Source organism: Oncorhynchus mykiss, chromosome 8 (assembly GCF_057628025.1).
Source record: "Oncorhynchus mykiss isolate SJ-2025 chromosome 8, ASM5762802v1, whole genome shotgun sequence".
NCBI lineage: Eukaryota > Metazoa > Chordata > Actinopteri > Salmoniformes > Salmonidae > Oncorhynchus > Oncorhynchus mykiss.
The window spans coordinates 19,005,835-19,023,795 of NC_143029.1; the positions used below are offsets into that span (position 1 = coordinate 19,005,835).

General features: G+C 48.7%; 1 protein-coding gene across 1 annotated transcript; it reads left to right on the forward strand.

The window, feature by feature from the left end:
• The first annotated feature begins 1,051 nt into the window (after positions 1 to 1,051).
• LOC110529195 (putative G protein-coupled receptor 139) lies at positions 1,052 to 8,061 on the forward strand. Its single transcript, XM_021611325.3, has 2 exons — positions 1,052 to 1,263; positions 6,386 to 8,061. The coding sequence occupies exons 1-2, from the start codon at positions 1,128 to 1,130 to the stop codon at positions 7,393 to 7,395; spliced, it is 1,146 nt and encodes a 381-aa protein (XP_021467000.3). The 5' UTR covers positions 1,052 to 1,127; the 3' UTR covers positions 7,396 to 8,061.
• The last annotated feature ends 9,900 nt before the right edge of the window (positions 8,062 to 17,961 follow it).

Below are 17,961 nucleotides of genomic sequence, written 5' to 3' on the forward strand. Positions count from 1 at the left end.
ACTCTGATTTACCACCCCAAGATATTCCTGAACAACGTCTATTTGCGCCCCTACTGGATGGAAACTACAAATGTAATGGCTGTGCTCAATGCAATGGCACTTATAAATGGAGATCCTTCAAACACCCACAAACAGGGAAATCGATCCCAATAAAAGGTGTTATTACGTGCTCCACTAAGGCAGTTATTTATCTTATAACTTGTCCTTGTGGTAAAAATTATGTAGGGTAAAACAAAGCACGAATTAAAAGTACATATCTCAGAGCATCGTAGCACCATTAGGTGTAAGAACTTTACTTACCCAGTTGCGGCCCACTTCTTGGAGGCAGGCCACTCGATTTCGTCTCTGCGTTATATTGGCATCGAACATGTCACCCTCCCTAGGAGAGGGGGTGACCTTGATAATTTATTGTTAAAACGAGAGGCTGCCTGGATCTTTAACTTAAAGAGCCTTGCGCCCTTCGGTCTCAACGTAGACTTTGATCTGAAGCCATTCTTGTGACTTTGCCATTGTAATTGTTTGTAAGCTTTTGTAGTCAAATGAATTTATGATCGTATGCTATCCATTTGTTGTTTGTATGCTGTTCTTTGTATGCCATTTTAATATTTGATTATTAACCAATGATATTAGGCCACTCTTGGCCATGATTACAGACACCTGTGTCTTTTGACACTATATAAACGAGTCATCCCGCAGTGTTTGTGATTATACCCTGATGAAGACAGCTTGGCTGTTGAAACGTTGGTAATTAAATGTTTGCATCTAGAGTGTGCGGCTCTCTTTCATTTTCAAGTCATCATCAGTTTCACAATATTTCACAGTATATGACACTGAATCAAATGCTGTCCGTACGTTCATCCTTGCCTTGAGATGTATGGAATCTTTTCAAATGTGATCATGAAGTCTGCCGAATCTGATTGAGTACTTCCTTTTCTCATTTAAATTTACCCTTAACATCTCGTCAACAAATAGCCAACCCTAATCATAATATATCCATAAAGGCCTAGTAAAAAACAAAGTTCTTTTGGGGGAGAAATAAGCAACCCTTCTCGGTCCTTCTCCACATATTGTTTATTACACTGTGCTCATCTCTGTATCAATAATGTCCTCCCATCCAGCTAACATTAATGGGTTTATTGCAGGCATTACCTTATCTGCTATTGCCTGGTGCTGAGGAGGAGGACGAAAACATGGAGGGGGACAGTGGCTTCATCACTGTTCAGAAGGTCTACTACCCTTTGCTGTGCATTCTGGGGATCCCAGGTGTGTGAATCTTCTATCTTGTTTGTGTCTTGTACTGTCATGTTGTGTCTTGTCTCTGTCCTTTCCCTTCACCCTGTCTCCCTCTGCTGGTCGTTGTTAGGTTACCTTTTCTCCCCCGCTTTCCACCAGCTGTTCCTTGTCTCCTCTGACTACCCATTCACCCCGTTTCCCACCTGTTCCCTTTTTCCCTCTGATTAGGTCCCTATATCTCTCTCTGTTTCTGTTCCTGTCCTTGTCGGATTCTTGTTTGTTGTGTTTCATGCCTGAGCCAGACTATCGTCATGTTTGCTGTAACCTTGTCCTGTCCTGTCCGAATCTGCCGGTCTATCTGAGCCTACCTATGTTTGGTTATTAAAGAAGCTCTGTTTAAGTTAGTTCGCTTTTGGGTCCTCATTCACTCACCGTAACAGAAGAATCCGACCAAGAATGGACCCAGCGACTTCGGATCCTCTCCACTCAGCCGTCGGGATCCAGGGAGCGATGCTAGGCAGACACGAGCAGGAAGTGTCTGCTGCTCGACATGCCGTTGAGACCCTGGCCACCCAAGTCTCCAACCTCACAGAACAGGTTCACCATCTCCGCCTCGATCCACCGGCCACTTCCAGGGCTTTCGAATCTCCGGAGCCCAGAATCAATAACCCGCCGTGTTACTCTGGGGAGCCCACTGAATGCCGCTCGTTCCTCACCCAGTGTGATATTGTGTTTTCTCTCCAGCCCAACACTTACTCCAGGAGCACTGCTCGTGTCGCCTACGTCATATCTCTCCTTATTGGACGGGCTCGTGAGTGGGGCACGGCAATCTGGGAGGCAAGGGCTGAGTGTACTAACCAGTATCAGGACTTTAAGGAGGAGATGATACGGGTTTTTGATCGATCTGTTTTTGGGGAGGAGGCTTCCAGGGCCCTGTCTTCCCTATGTCAAGGCAATCGATCCATAACAGACTACTCTATTGAGTTTCGCACTCTTGCTGTCTCCAGTGGCTGGAACGAGCCGGCCTTGCTCGCTCGTCTTCTGGAGGGTCTCCGCGCAGAGGTAAAGGATGAGATTCTCTCCCGGGAGGTTCCTTCCAGCGTGGATTCCTTGATTGAACTCGCTATTCGCATTGAGCGACGGGTTGATCTTCGTCACCGAGCTCGTGGAAAGGAGCTCGCGCTCTCCGTCGCCCCCCTCTCCGCATCACTACCATCTTCCTCTGCCGGCTCGGGTGCTGAGCCCATGCAGCTGGGAGGTATCCGCATCTCGACTAAGGAGAGGGAACGGAGAATCACCAACCGCCTCTGTCTCTGTTGCGGTTCCGCTGGTCATTTTGTCACTTCATGTCCAGTAAAAGGCCAGAGCTCGTCAGTAAGCGGAGGGCTACTGGTGAGCGCTACTACTCCTGTCTCTCCTTCAAGATCCTGCACTACCTTGTCGGTCCATCTACGCTGGACCGGTTCGTCAGCTTCCTGCAGTGCCTTAATAGACTCTGGGGCGGAGGGCTGTTTTATGGACGAGACCTGGGCTCGGGAACATGACATTCCTCTCAGACAGTTAAAGGAGCCCACGGCCTTGTTCGCCCTGGATGGTAGTCCTCTCCCCAGGATTCAGCGTGAGACGCTACCTTTAACCCTCACTGTTTCTGGTAATCATAGTGAAACCATTTCTTTTTTAATTTTTCGTTCACCTTTTACACCTGTTGTTTTGGGCCATCCCTGGCTAGTTTGTCATAATCCTTCCATTAATTGGTCTAGTAATTCTATCCTCTCCTGGAACGTCTCTTGTCATGTGAAATGTTTAATGTCTGCTATCCCTCCTGTTTCCTCTGTCTCTTCTTCACAGGAGGAGCCTGGTGATTTGACAGGGGTGCCGGAGGAATATCACGATCTGCGCACGGTGTTCAGTCGGTCCAGGGCCACCTCTCTTCCTCCACACCGGTCGTATGATTGTAGTATTGATCTCCTTCCGGGAACCACCCCCCCCCGGGGTAGACTATACTCTCTGTCGGCTCCCGAACGTAAGGCTCTCGAAGATTATTTGTCTGTAGCTCTTGACGCCGGTACCATAGTCCCCTCCTCCTCTCCCGCCGGAGCGGGGTTTTTTTTTGTCAAGAAGAAGGACGGGTCTCTGCGCCCCTGCATAGATTATCGAGGGCTGAATGACATAACAGTGAAGAATCGTTATCCGCTTCCTCTTATGTCTTCAGCCTTCGAGATCCTGCAGGGAGCCAGGTTTTTCACTAAGTTGGACCTTCGTAACGCTTACCATCTCGTGCGCATCAGGGAGGGGGACGAGTGGAAGACGGCGTTTAACACTCCGTTAGGGCACTTTGAATACCGGGTTCTTCCTTTCGGCCTCGCTAACGCTCCAGCTGTCTTTCAGGCATTAGTCAATGATGTCCTGAGAGACATGCTGAACATCTTTGTTTTCGTTTACCTTGACGATATCCTGATTTTTTCACCGTCACTCCAGATTCATGTTCAGCACGTTCGACGTGTCCTCCAGCGCCTTTTAGAGAATTGTCTTTTTGTGAAGGCTGAGAAGTGCACTTTTCATGCCTCCTCCGTCACATTTCTCGGTTCTGTTATTTCCGCTGAAGGCATTAAGATGGATCCCGCTAAGGTCCAAGCTGTCATTGATTGGCCCGTCCCTAAGTCACGCGTCGAGCTGCAGCGCTTTCTCGGCTTCGCGAACTTCTATCGTCGTTTCATCCGTAATTTCGGTCAGGTGGCAGCTCCTCTCACAGCCCTTACTTCTGTCAAGACGTGCTTTAAGTGGTCCGTTTCCGCCCAGGGAGCTTTTGATCTCCTCAAGAATCGTTTTACATCCGCTCCTATCCTTGTTACACCTGACGTCTCTAGACAGTTCGTTGTCGAGGTTGACGCGTCAGAGGTGGGCGTGGGAGCCATCCTTTCTCAGCGCTCCCTCTCTGACGACAAGGTCCACCCATGCGCGTATTTTTCTCATCGCCTGTCGCCGTCGGAACGTAACTATGATGTGGGTAACCGCGAACTGCTCGCCATCCGGTTAGCCCTAGGCGAATGGCGACAGTGGTTGGAGGGGGCGACCGTTCCTTTTGTCGTTTGGACTGACCATAGGAACCTTGAGTACATCCGTTCTGCCAAACGACTTAATGCGCGTCAGGCGCGTTGGGCGCTGTTTTTCGCTCGTTTCGAGTTCGTGATTTCTTATCGTCCGGGCTCTAAGAACACCAAGCCTGATGCTTTGTCTCGTCTCTTCAGTTCTTCAGTAGCCTCCACTGACCCCGAGGGGATTCTCCCTGAGGGGCGTGTTGTCGGGTTGACTGTCTGGGGAATTGAGAGGCAGGTAAAACAAGCGCTCACTCACACTCCGTCGCCGCGCGCTTGTCCTAGGAACCTTCTTTTCGTTCCCGTTCCTACTCGTCTGCGTTTTTGGTGGCCCACCCGGGAGCATGACACGCGTCGTTTCGTGGCTGCTTGTTCGGTCTGCGCGCAGACTAAGTCCGGTAACTCTCCTCCTGCCGGCCGTCTCAGGCCGCTTCCTATTCCCTCTCGACCGTGGTCTCACATCGCCTTAGATTTTGTCACCGGACTGCCTTCGTCAGCGGGGAAGACTGTTATTCTTACGGTTGTCGATAGGTTCTCTAAGGCGGCTCATTTCATTCCCCTTGCTAAGCTTCCTTCTGCTAAAGAGACGGCACAAATCATCATCGAGAATGTTTTCAGAATTCATGGCCTTCCGTCAGACGTCGTTTCGGACAGAGGTCCGCAATTCACGTCTCAATTTTGGAGGGAGTTTTGCCGTTTGATTGGGGCTTCCGTCAGTCTCTCTTCCGGCTTTCACCCCCAGTCTAACGGTCAAGCAGAACGGGCCAATCAGACTATTGGTCGCATCTTACGCAGTCTTTCTTTTCGTAACCCTGCGTCTTGGTCAGAACAGCTCCCCTGGGCAGAATACGCCCACAACTCGCTTCCTTCGTCTGCGACCGGGCTATCTCCTTTTCAGAGTAGCCTCGGGTACCAGCCTCCGCTGTTCTCATCTCAGTTCGCCGAGTCCAGCGTCCCCTCCGCTCAGGCTTTTGTCCAACGTTGCGAGCGCACCTGGAAGAGGGTCAGGTCTGCACTTTGCCGTTATAGGACGCAGACTGTGAGGGCTGCTAATAAGCGTAGAACTAAGAGTCCTAGATATTGTCGCGGTCAGAGAGTTTGGCTCTCCACTCAGAACCTTCCCCTTAAGACGGCTTCTCGCAAGTTGACCCCGCGGTTCATTGGTCCGTTCCGTATTTCTCGGGTCATTAATCCTGTCGCAGTTCGACTTCTTCTTCCGCGATACCTTCGTCGCGTCCACCCGGTCTTCCATGTCTCCTGCATCAAGCCCGTCCTTCGCGCCCCCGCTCGTCTTCCCCCCCCCCCCCCCCCCATCCTTGTCGAGGGCGCACCCATCTACAGGGTCCGTAGAATTTTGGACATGCGTCCTCGGGGCCGTGGTCACCAGTACCTCGTAGATTGGGAGGGGTACGGTCCTGAGGAGAGGAGTTGGGTTCCCTCTCGGGACGTGCTGGACCGTGCGCTGATCGAGGATTTCCTCCGTTGCCGCCAGGTTTCCTCCTCGAGTGCGCCAGGAGGCGCTCGGTGAGTGGGGGGGTACTGTCATGTACTGTCATGTTGTGTCTTGTCTCTGTCCTTTCCCTTCACCCTGTCTCCCTCTGCTGGTCGTTGTTAGGTTACCTTTTCTCCCCCGCTTTCCACCAGCTGTTCCTTGTCTCCTCTGACTACCCATTCACCCCGTTTCCCACCTGTTCCCTTTTTCCCTCTGATTAGGTCCCTATATCTCTCTCTGTTTCTGTTCCTGTCCTTGTCGGATTCTTGTTTGTTGTGTTTCATGCCTGAGCCAGACTATCGTCATGTTTGCTGTAACCTTGTCCTGTCCTGTCCGAATCTGCCGGTCTATCTGAGCCTACCTATGTTTGGTTATTAAAGAAGCTCTGTTTAAGTTAGTTCGCTTTTGGGTCCTCATTCACTCACCGTAACAGTTTGTGCTGTTTCCTAAATCTATTTGTGTCTGTGTGATGTTCCAAACTTGTTTTCATGAATTATTGTGAGAGCAATTGAAAAGGAAATGTCACAACTCATAACGGGATGGCATTCTATTTCTTGTTCCTCAGCCAATCTCTTCACTTTCTACATGATCTGCTTCCGGAAGTGTAGAATGTCTGACACGGCCATCATCTACCTGAGCTGCTTGGCCATTGTGGACACCTTCTACCTGGTGTGGGTCATCCTGCTGGACCTGACGCTCACCTTCTGGCAGCTGCAGCCTTTCTGGCACTCCCACCCGGCCTGCGGCATCATGGGCTTCCTGCAGTACGGCTCCCTGTACAGCTCCTCCTGGATCGTGGTGGTGTTTACCATCGAACGCTACCTGGTCCTCAGCAGCACGTCCGCCAAGCAGCACTTCTCCCAGGCCAAGGTTACTAGGCTGACCTGTGTGTCTATCATCCTGGTCTCCCACCTGGCCTCCGTGCCCATGGGCTGGATCAACGTGGTGACGCCGAAGAATTTCACCATAGAGGGGAAGAATGTGACTCTGCCCTGGTGTCACTACAGGGGCCATATCTATTCTACTGTCCTGGTGTGGGTCACTACGTTCCTCTCCGGTGGCATCCCCATCATCCTGGTCATCATCTTCAACTCGCTGATCGGCCACCACCTGACCCGTGCCAGAAAGATGTTTACCAAGGAGGAGCGGAGGGTCATGCGGGGGGGAGGCACCAAGGGCATGGTGCGGAGGACCATCTTCCTGCTGGGCACAGTGTCTGTGTCCTTCGTGGTGCTCAGTCTGCCACGCTTCGTCACCTACTGTATCCTGCGCACCAAGTACAACCACGACTGGTTTGACCGGAACGACTACCGCATTCCCATCAACTTGATTAGTGACCTGGCCAACATGCTGCAGAACCTCAACTCCACCACCAACTTCCTGCTCTACTGCATGGTGAGCCGGGGCTTCCGCCAGGAGCTGATCCACACACTCACCTGCAAGTCCAAGGTCCGAGAGCTGGGCTCCTTCCTCACCCAGACCACAATGAAGGTGTTCTCTCTGGTGGACCATAAAACACCGCCGACCAGAGACCCCATCACTGTAGTCCTCACCAACCTCAAACAGACCCAGTAGAGAGGAGGAGAATGGAGGGGGAAAGGACAATGATGTGTATAAACCCTGGATGACTGACAGGAGGCACTGTATTGAAGCCACTGCACAGCCATCTTGGAACTTCTCCTCCATTGTAAAAAAAAAAATTGGAATCTATAGAAATGCAATGTCTACATTAGTTTTTGACACGTTTATTGTATTACCGAAACCTTAATGCAAACTTTTAAATTATGTTATGTGAGCTAAACATAAAAATATATTTCTTTAAATTCCTTTAAGTAGTTTTTTAGAGAGTACCAATGTTACCGTCCCCACTACAACAACTAAAAATACCTAAATACATATAATTTTGTCCTTGAACCATTGAATTGAAATACTGTAGAATTCCATTCATTCCTATGGATGCATGCTCCTACTGGGGAGGGACAATATGGCCGATGGCCGACCAGTGACTTCAAAGCCTTTCAATGGCCAATACATAGTATTAGCAGTCCAGGGTTTATATACCTCAATAGGAAAGGAGGGGGGAACGCAGGACGTGGTGACTGGACTACTATATGAACAACTTTTAGAATGACTTGTTTTTGTTACAGGATACCCGTTTCTATAGTTGTTGGTTTGAATGTTTGAATTTTATTGTGTGTTTGTAGTATTGTTCTGTGTTGTTATAAACTATGTTTGAATAGTGTTTGTTGGCCTACATGGACTTTTTTCTAAACAAAGAAAACTCAACTTGTAAAACAACATTTGAATTTATACTGTCGTGGAAATTCTTACACAGGGACACTCCAAGTCAATCTTAAAGTAATCATTGTTTATTGTCAGCGCGTGGAGAGGTTCCAATCAACTCAATGCACCATAGTACACGTCATTCAGGAGCTCTGCCATAGGCAGACCCAGCAGTTGTCTTACATACGGCTGGCTATACACAGACAAGTTATATTTGCATGATTTAGCATAATTAATTCCTCTTTACCGTTTTGTTTCATTCATGTGACAGACCAATACCTCACGAGGCTTCTTCTCTCTAACCTTGAAACTGAGATATATTTAGTTTGTTCTCAAAACAAGGTCAGGGCGTACTGCCAAATTGCAGCTACTGATAGTGAGGATTTGTACAGTCAGCCACTTGCAAGAACACATAAATTGGTTTATAGAACAGCACATGAATAGAACACAGAAATAAGTTGTAAGTAAAGCTCAAACGTTAAAATTCTCATTACAATACCAAACCGTGTAGGCTATTTTATATCCTCACGTGTAGATGTTAAAGGCTTGTTAACTTTAATGGGCGGTATACTTTCCATTAACCAAGTGCCTTCATATCTGTGGATATGTTTTAACTATCTCATTCCATTCTCATGTATCAGTTCAAACTACAAGGTTCATCATGACTGGTCGCAGAATTCCTGCTCTGTTTGGAGAACAACCTGATTGGCGGACGTGAACTGCATGACCCACATTATTTGCATAAATTTTGCAAAGGAACTTCTCTGCTTTGCATGAGCTGATCTCTTCTTCAAACATAAATAGAGGGAATGTTTGCCTCATAGCAGATTTGCATGTAGAGGGAGCCAGGGAATACACAGCTCTGACACAGATAGGTGTGTAAAGTTGAGTGGGGCTCAGGTTTAACTGTTAAATGTGACTGTAAATGGCACACTTTTCTGTAAGTTTGAACTTATTTTCATTGTTTGAAGTCGGGAGAATTTAGTACAAGACTTGTTTTTTTATTACTCATTCACAGACACCATGCAGGAAGGTTTACAGTAGTTGCTTGAAAGAATGAAAAAGTTCACTTTCTAGGAGCATCAGTTTGACTGGTTATAATCGTATGTATTATAGTGACTCTTCATCACCAAAGGACTGCTTTGAGTTCTGTATAGCGAAATGGTAAGTGTTTTACATCGATCTAGAATGATAGTTATAGATCACTGCTATCTGTTTCACTCTAAAACAGTTTGTGTCACTTGTGAATACAAGGTTTCTGAAAAATGTTGCCAGGAGTGTCACGTCATGCTGCTATCCACATAGTTCATTTTCTATTCCTTTAATACTACATTTATTCCTGTAATACCATGTTTATTCCTGTAATACCACGTTTATTCCTGTAATATATGTCTATTCCTGTAATACCATGTTTATTCCTGTAATACCACGTTTATTCCTGTAATACTACGTTATTCCTGTAATATCACGTTTGTTTCAATTTCACAAGAATATCCCTCCTGAGAGAAGAATGGACTCTATCAAGGTATGGAATTGTCAACTACACTAAAGGAAACACTACAGGAAACACTACTACACATAACAGACAGAAAAGTTGACCTTACACTTCACTAAACTCACTCCAAGTTATAATGAATAATTTTGTCCCTTACTTCTTCTAAATGGCTTAAGCTGAATAACAACCTCTCTTTTTATTTTTGTCAGATTCCTGTTGTCACAGAAGCATTCCTTTGGAGACAGATGAGTCTATGACATTATCAACCCTGGACCTACTGTGACCTGTGGGCCAAAGGAAGAGGGCTGGTTCACCCCTGAGGTGACTGTCAATGATGTAGGCCAGGTGGACGACCCCAAGGACCCCTGGAGAAGCCCAGTGGAGGACCCTCAGGGTCAGCCTCCACCCCCGCCCAGAGCCCCTTCCCTGCCTGAGCCACATCAGCAAGACATGTCCCCCACACCCCTGATCGCCTGATGAAAGGCCCCTACCCTGACAATCTCAGGTTACACCCCTACAGAGAAAAGGCTCAGTGAACTGAGGATGAGGACTTCTCTTTATCTGGGCTTCTCCAGTGGGAAGTGGTGGGCTTCGCTGGTCCTCCTAGCTGGCCACTACCTTGGGACTGTTGTCTTGAAAGGAGCAGAACACGTAGAAGCCCGTCTTCCTCTCACGTCTGACTTAAACAACATCCACTACTGTGTCCCTCCAAGTCACCAAGCACACATGCCTCCTCAGTGTAAGTAACATGATGTACTGTATATGACTACAGTATTCATAGAATGAGACAGAACAGATATACAGTCGTGGCCAAAAGTTTTGAGAATGACACAAATATTCATTTTCACAAAGTCTGCTGCCTCAGTTTATATGATGGCAATTTGATCAGATGAATTGCAATTAATTGCAAAGTCCCTCTTTGCCATTCAACCCTGCCACAAAAGGACCAGCTGACATCATGTCAGTGATTCTCTCGTTAATTTAATACAGGTGTGAGTGTTTAAGTTTTATTTTTCATTTTTTTATTTCACCTTAATTTAACCAGGTAGGCAAGTTGAGAACAAGTTCTTATTTACAATTGCGACCTGGCCAAGATAAAGCAAAGTAGTTTGACACATACAACACAGAGTTACACGTGGAGTAAAACAAACATACAGTCAATAATACAGTATAAAAATAAGTCTATATACAATGTGAGCAAATGAGGTGAGATAAGGGAGGTAAAGGCAAAAAAAAAGGCCATGGTGGCGAAGTAAATACAATATAGCAAGTAAAACACTGGAATGGTAGATTTGCAGTGGAAGAATGTGCAAAGTACAAATAAAAATAATTGGGTTCAAAGGGTCAAAATAAATAGATAAATACAGTAGGGGAAGAGGTAGTTGTTTGGGCTAAATTATAGGTGGGCTATGTACAGGTGCAGTAATCTGTGAGCTGCTCTGACAGCTGGTGCTTAAAGCTAGTGAGGGAGATAAGTGTTTCCAGTTTCAGAGATTTTTGTAGTTCGTTCCAGTCATTGGCAGCAGAAAACTGGAAGGAGAAGCGGCCAAAGGAAGAATTGGTTTTGGGGGTGACCTGAGAGATATACCTGCTGGAGCGCGTACTTCAGGTGGGTGCTGCCATGGTGACCAGCGAGCTGAGATAAGGGGAGGCTTTACCTAGCAGGGTCTTGTAGATGACCTGGAGCCAGTGGGTTTCGCAACGAGTATGAAGCGAGGGCAAGCCAACGAGAGCATACAGGTCGCAGTGGTGGGTAGTATATGGGGCTTTGGTGACAAAACGGATGGCACTGTGATAGACTGCATCCAATTTATTGAGTAGGGTGTTGGAGGCTGTTTTGTAAATGACATCGCCGAAGTCAAGGATCAACAGGATGGTCAGTTTTACGAGGGTATGTTTGGCAGCATGAGTGAAGGAGGCTTTGTTGCGAAATAGGAAGCCAATTCTAGATTTAACTTTGGATTGGAGATGTTTGATGTGAGTCTGGAAGGAGAGTTTACAGTCTAACCAGACACCTAGGTATTTGTAGTTGTCCACATATTCTAAGTCAGAACCGTCCAGAGTAGTGATGCTGGACGGGCGGGCAGGTGCAGGCAGCGATCGGTTGAAGAGCATGCATTTAGTTTTACTTGTATTTAAGAGCAGTTGGAGACCACAGAAGGAGAGTTGTATGGCATTGAAGCTCGTCTGGAGGGTTGTTAACACAGTGTTAACACAGGGCCTCCCGGGTGACTCAGTGGTTAAGGGCGCTGTACTGCAGTGCCAGCTGTGCCATCAGAGACTCTGGATTTTTTGCCCGGGCTCTATCGTAACTGGCCGCGACCAGGAGGTCCGTGGGGCAACGCACAATTGGCCTAGCGTCGTCCGGGTTAGGGAGGGCTTGGCTGGTAGGGAAGTCCTTGTCTCATCGCGCACCAGCGACTCCTGTGGCGGGCCGGGCGCAATGCGCGCTAACCAAGGTTGCCAGGTGCACAGTGTTTCCTCCGACACATTGGTGCGGCTGGCTTCCGGGTTGGATAAGCGCTATGTTAAGAAGCAGTGCAGCTTGGTTGGCTTGTGTATCGGAGGACGCATGACTTTCAACCTTCTTCTCTCCCGAGCCCGTATGGGAGTTGTAGCGATGAGACAAAACAATTACTAAAACTAAAACAATTGGATACCACGAAATTGGGGAGAAAAAGGGGTCAAATTCAAAACAAAAAAAACTGTGTCCAAAGAAGGGCCAGAAGTATACAGAATGGTGTCGTCTGCGTAGAGGTGGATCAGAGACTCACCAGCAGCAAGAGAAGAGAGTCGGCCCAAGAATTGAACCCTGTGGCACCCCCATAGAGATTGCCAGAGGCCCGGACAACAGGCCCTCCGATTTGACACACTGAACTCTATCAGAGAAGTAGTTGGTGAACCAGGCGAGGCAATCATTTGAGAAACCAAGGCTATCGAGTCTGCCGATGAGGATGTGGTGATTGACAGAGTCTAAAGTCTTGGCCAGGTCAATGAACATGGCTGCACAGTATTGTTTCTTATCGATGGCGGTTAAGATATCGTTTAGGACCTTGAGCGTGGCTGAGGTGCACCCATGACCAGCTCTGAAACCAGATTGCATAGCGGAGAAGGTATGGTGGGATTCGAAATGGTCGGTAATCTGTTTGTTGACCTGAACGGCAGTGTAGGATAGATATAGGTCTGTAGCAGTTTGGGTCTATAGTGTCTCCCCCTTTGAAGAGGGGGATGACCGCAGCTGATTTCCAATCTTTGGGAATTTTAGACGACACGAAAGAGAGGTTGAACAGGCTAGTAATAGGGGTTGCAACAATTTCAACAGATAATTTTAGAAAGAAAGGATCCAGATTGTCTAGCCCGGCTGATTTGAAGGGGTCCAGCTCTTTCAGAACATCAGATGACTGGATTTGGGAGAAGGAGAAATGGGGAAGGCTTGGGTGATTTGCTGTGGGGGGTACAGTGCAGTTGACCGGGGTAGGGGTAGCCTGGTGGAAAGCATGGCCAGTCGTAGAAAAATGCTTATTGAAATGTTCAATTATAGTGGATTTATCGGTGGTGACTGAGTTTCCTATCCTCAGTGCAGTGGGCAGCTGGGAGGAGGTGTTCTTATTATCCATGGTGTGTTGACAAGGACAAGGCTGGAGATCACTCTGTCATGCTGATTGAGTTCTAATAACAGACTGGAAGCTTCAAAAGGAGGGTGGTGCTTGGAATCATTGCTCTTCCTATGTCAACCATGGTTACCTGCAAGGAAACATGTGCCGTCATCATTGCTTTGCACAAAAAAAGGCTTCACAGGCAAGGATATTGCTGCCAGTAAATTGCACCTAAATCAACCATTTATTGGATTATCAAGAACTTCAAGGAGTGCGGTTCAATTGTTGTGAAGAAGGCTTCAGGGCGACCCAAGAAAGTCCAGCAAGCGCTTGATTCAGCTGCGGGACCGGGCACCACCAGTACAGAGCTTGCTCAGGAATAGCAGCAGGCAGGTGTGAGTGCATCTGCACGCACAGTGAGGCGAAGACTTTTGGAGGATGGCCTGGTGTCAAGAAGGGCAGCAAAGAAGCCACTTCTCTCCAGGAAAAACATCAGGGGCAGGCTGATAGTCTGCAAAAGGTACAAGGATTGGACTGCTGAGGACTGGGGTAAAGTAATTTTCTCTGATGAATCCCCTTTCCGATTGTTTGGGGCATCCGGAAAAAAGCTTGTCCGGAGAAGACAAGGTGAGCGCTATCATCAGTCCTATATCATGCCAACAGTAAAGCATCCTGAGACCATTCATGTGTGGGGTTGCTTCTCAGCCAAGGGAGTGGGCTCACTCACAATTTTTCCTAAGAACACAGCCATGAATAAAGAATGGTACCAACACATCCTCTGATAGCAACTTCTCCCAACCATCCAGGAACAGTTTGGTGATGAACAATGCCTTTTCCAGCATGATGGAGCACCTTGCCATAAGGCAAAAGTGATAACTAAGTGGCTCGGGGAACAAAATATCGATATTTTGGGTCCATGGCCAGGAAACTCCCCAGACCTTAATCCCATTGAGAACGTGTGGTCAATCCTCAATAGGCGGGTGGACAAACAAAATCCCACAAATTCTGACAAACTCCAAGCATTGATTATGTCATGTTGTCTTGTCTCTGTCCTTTCCCTTCACCCTGTCTCCCTCTGCTGGTCGTGTTAGATTACCTTTTCTCCCCCGCTTTCCCCCAGCTGTCCCTTGTCTCCTCTAACTACCCATTCACCCCGTTCCCCACCTGTTCCCTTTTGTCCCTCTGATTAGGTCCCTATATCTCTCTCTGTTTCTGCTCCTGTCCTTGTCGGATTCTTGTTTGTTTGTTTGTGTCATTCATGCCTGAACCAGACTGTCGTCATGTTTGCTGTAACCTTGTCCTGTCCTGTCGGAATCTGCCGGTCCATCTGAGCCTACCTATGTTTGGTAATTAAAGAAGCTCTGTTTAAGTTGATTCGCTTTTGGGTCCTCATTCACGCACCGTAACAGAAGAATCCGACCAAGAATGGACCCAGCGACTTCGGATCCTCTCCACTCAGCCGTCGAGATCCAGGGAGCGATGCTAGGCAGACACAAGCAGGAATTGTCTGCTGCTCGACATGCCGTTGAGACCCTGGCCACCCAAGTCTCCAACCTCACAGAACAGGTTCACCATCTCCGCCTCGATCCACCGGCCACTTCCAGGGCTTTCGAATCTCCGGAGCCCAGAATCAATAACCCGCCGTGTTACTCTGGGGAGCCCACTGAATGCCGCTCGTTCCTCACCCAGTGTGATATTGTGTTTTCTCTCCAGCCCAACACTTACTCCAGGAGCACTGCTCGTGTCGCCTACGTCATATCTCTCCTTATTGGACGGGCTCGTGAGTGGGGCACGGCAATCTGGGAGGCAAGGGCTGAGTGTACTAACCAGTATCAAGACTTTAAGGAGGAGATGATACGGGTTTTTGATCGATCTGTTTTTGGGGAGGAGGCTTCCAGGGCCCTGTCTTCCCTATGTCAAGGCAATCGATCCATAACAGACTACTCTATTGAGTTTCGCACTCTTGCTGTCTCCAGTGGCTGGAACGAGCCGGCCTTGCTCGCTCGTCTTCTGGAGGGTTTCCGCGCAGAGGTAAAGGATGAGATTCTCTCCCGGGAGGTTCCTTCCAGCGTGGATTCCTTGATTGAACTCGCTATTCGCATTGAGCGACGGGTTGATCTTCGTCACCGAGCTCGTGGAAAGGAGCTCGCGCTCTCCGTCGCCTCCCTCTCCGCATCACTACCATCTTCCTCTGCCGGCTCGGGTGCTGAGCCCATGCAGCTGGGAGGTATCCGCATCTCGACTGAGGAGAGGGAACGGAGAATCACCAACCGCCTCTGTCTCTATTGCGGTTCCGCTGGTCATTTTGTCACTTCATGTCCAGTAAAAGGCCAGAGCTCGTCAGTAAGCGGAGGGCTACTGGTGAGCGCTACTACTCCTGTCTCTCCTTCAAGATCCTGCACTACCTTGTCGGTCCATCTACGCTGGACCGGTTCGTCAGCTTCCTGCAGTGCCTTAATAGACTCTGGGGCGGAGGGCTGTTTTATGGACGAGACCTGGGCTCGGGAACATGACATTCCTCTCAGACAGTTAAAGGAGCCCACGGCCTTGTTCGCCCTGGATGGTAGTCCTCTCCCCAGGATTCAGCGTGAGACGCTACCTTTAACCCTCACTGTTTCTGGTAATCATAGTGAAGCCATTTCTTTTTTAATTTTTCGTTCACCTTTTACACCTGTTGTTTTGGGCCATCCCTGGCTAGTTTGTCATAATCCTTCCATTAATTGGTCTAGTAATTCTATCCTCTCCTGGAACGTCTCTTGTCATGTGAAATGTTTAATGTCTGCTATCCCTCCTGTTTCCTCTGTCTCTTCTTCACAGGAGGAGCCTGGTGATTTGACAGGGGTGCCGGAGGAATATCACGATCTGCGCACGGTGTTCAGTCGGTCCAGGGCCACCTCTCTTCCTCCACACCGGTCGTATGATTGTAGTATTGATCTCCTTCCGGGAACCACCCCCCCCCGGGGTAGACTATACTCTCTGTCGGCTCCCGAACGTAAGGCTCTCGAAGATTATTTGTCTGTAGCTCTTGACGCCGGTACCATAGTCCCCTCCTCCTCTCCCGCCGGAGCGGGGTTTTTTTTTGTCAAGAAGAAGGACGGGTCTCTGCGCCCCTGCATAGATTATCGAGGGCTGAATGACATAACAGTGAAGAATCGTTATCCGCTTCCTCTTATGTCTTCAGCCTTCGAGATCCTGCAGGGAGCCAGGTTTTTCACTAAGTTGGACCTTCGTAACGCTTACCATCTCGTGCGCATCAGGGAGGGGGACGAGTGGAAGACGGCGTTTAACACTCCGTTAGGGCACTTTGAATACCGGGTTCTTCCTTTCGGCCTCGCTAACGCTCCAGCTGTCTTTCAGGCATTAGTCAATGATGTCCTGAGAGACATGCTGAACATCTTTGTTTTCGTTTACCTTGACGATATCCTGATTTTTTCACCGTCACTCCAGATTCATGTTCAGCACGTTCGACGTGTCCTCCAGCGCCTTTTAGAGAATTGTCTTTTTGTGAAGGCTGAGAAGTGCACTTTTCATGCCTCCTCCGTCACATTTCTCGGTTCTGTTATTTCCGCTGAAGGCATTAAGATGGATCCCGCTAAGGTCCAAGCTGTCATTGATTGGCCCGTCCCTAAGTCACGCGTCGAGCTGCAGCGCTTTCTCGGCTTCGCGAACTTCTATCGTCGTTTCATCCGTAATTTCGGTCAGGTGGCAGCTCCTCTCACAGCCCTTACTTCTGTCAAGACGTGCTTTAAGTGGTCCGTTTCCGCCCAGGGAGCTTTTGATCTCCTCAAGAATCGTTTTACATCCGCTCCTATCCTTGTTACACCTGACGTCTCTAGACAGTTCGTTGTCGAGGTTGACGCGTCAGAGGTGGGAGTGGGAGCCATCCTTTCTCAGCGCTCCCTCTCTGACGACAAGGTCCACCCATGCGCGTATTTTTCTCATCGCCTGTCGCCGTCGGAACGTAACTATGATGTGGGTAACCGCGAACTGCTCGCCATCCGGTTAGCCCTAGGCGAATGGCGACAGTGGTTGGAGGGGGCGACCGTTCCTTTTGTCGTTTGGACTGACCATAGGAACCTTGAGTACATCCGTTCTGCCAAACGACTTAATGCGCGTCAGGCGCGTTGGGCGCTGTTTTTCGCTCGTTTCGAGTTCGTGATTTCTTATCGTCCGGGCTCTAAGAACACCAAGCCTGATGCTTTGTCTCGTCTCTTCAGTTCTTCAGTAGCCTCCACTGACCCCGAGGGGATTCTCCCTGAGGGGCGTGTTGTCGGGTTGACTGTCTGGGGAATTGAGAGGCAGGTAAAGCAAGCACTCACTCAAACTCCGTCGCCGCGCGCTTGTCCTAGGAACCTTCTTTTCGTTCCCGTTCCTACTCGTCTGGCCGTTCTTCAGTGGGCTCACTCTGCCAAGTTAGCCGGCCACCCTGGCGTTCGGGGTACGCTTGCTTCCATTCGCCAGCGTTTCTGGTGGCCCACCCGGGAGCATGACACGCGTCGTTTCGTGGCTGCTTGTTCGGTCTGCGCGCAGACTAAGTCCGGTAACTCTCCTCCTGCCGGCCGTCTCAGGCCGCTTCCTATTCCCTCTCGACCGTGGTCTCACATCGCCTTAGATTTTGTCACCGGACTGCCTTCGTCAGCGGGGAAGACTGTTATTCTTACGGTTGTCGATAGGTTCTCTAAGGCGGCTCATTTCATTCCCCTTGCTAAGCTTCCTTCTGCTAAAGAGACGGCACAAATCATCATCGAGAATGTTTTCAGAATTCAT

What these genes read in the sequence shown, in the direction of transcription:
- LOC110529195 (XM_021611325.3), top strand. Translation starts at nt 1,128, where the DNA reads ATGGGTTTATTGCAGGCATTACCTTATCTGCTATTGCCTGGTGCTGAG. An exon ending in GTGCATTCTGGGGATCCCAG is followed by an intron (nt 1,264 to 6,385) that starts GTGTGTGAATCT and finishes CTTGTTCCTCAG; the next exon opens with CCAATCTCTTCACTTTCTAC.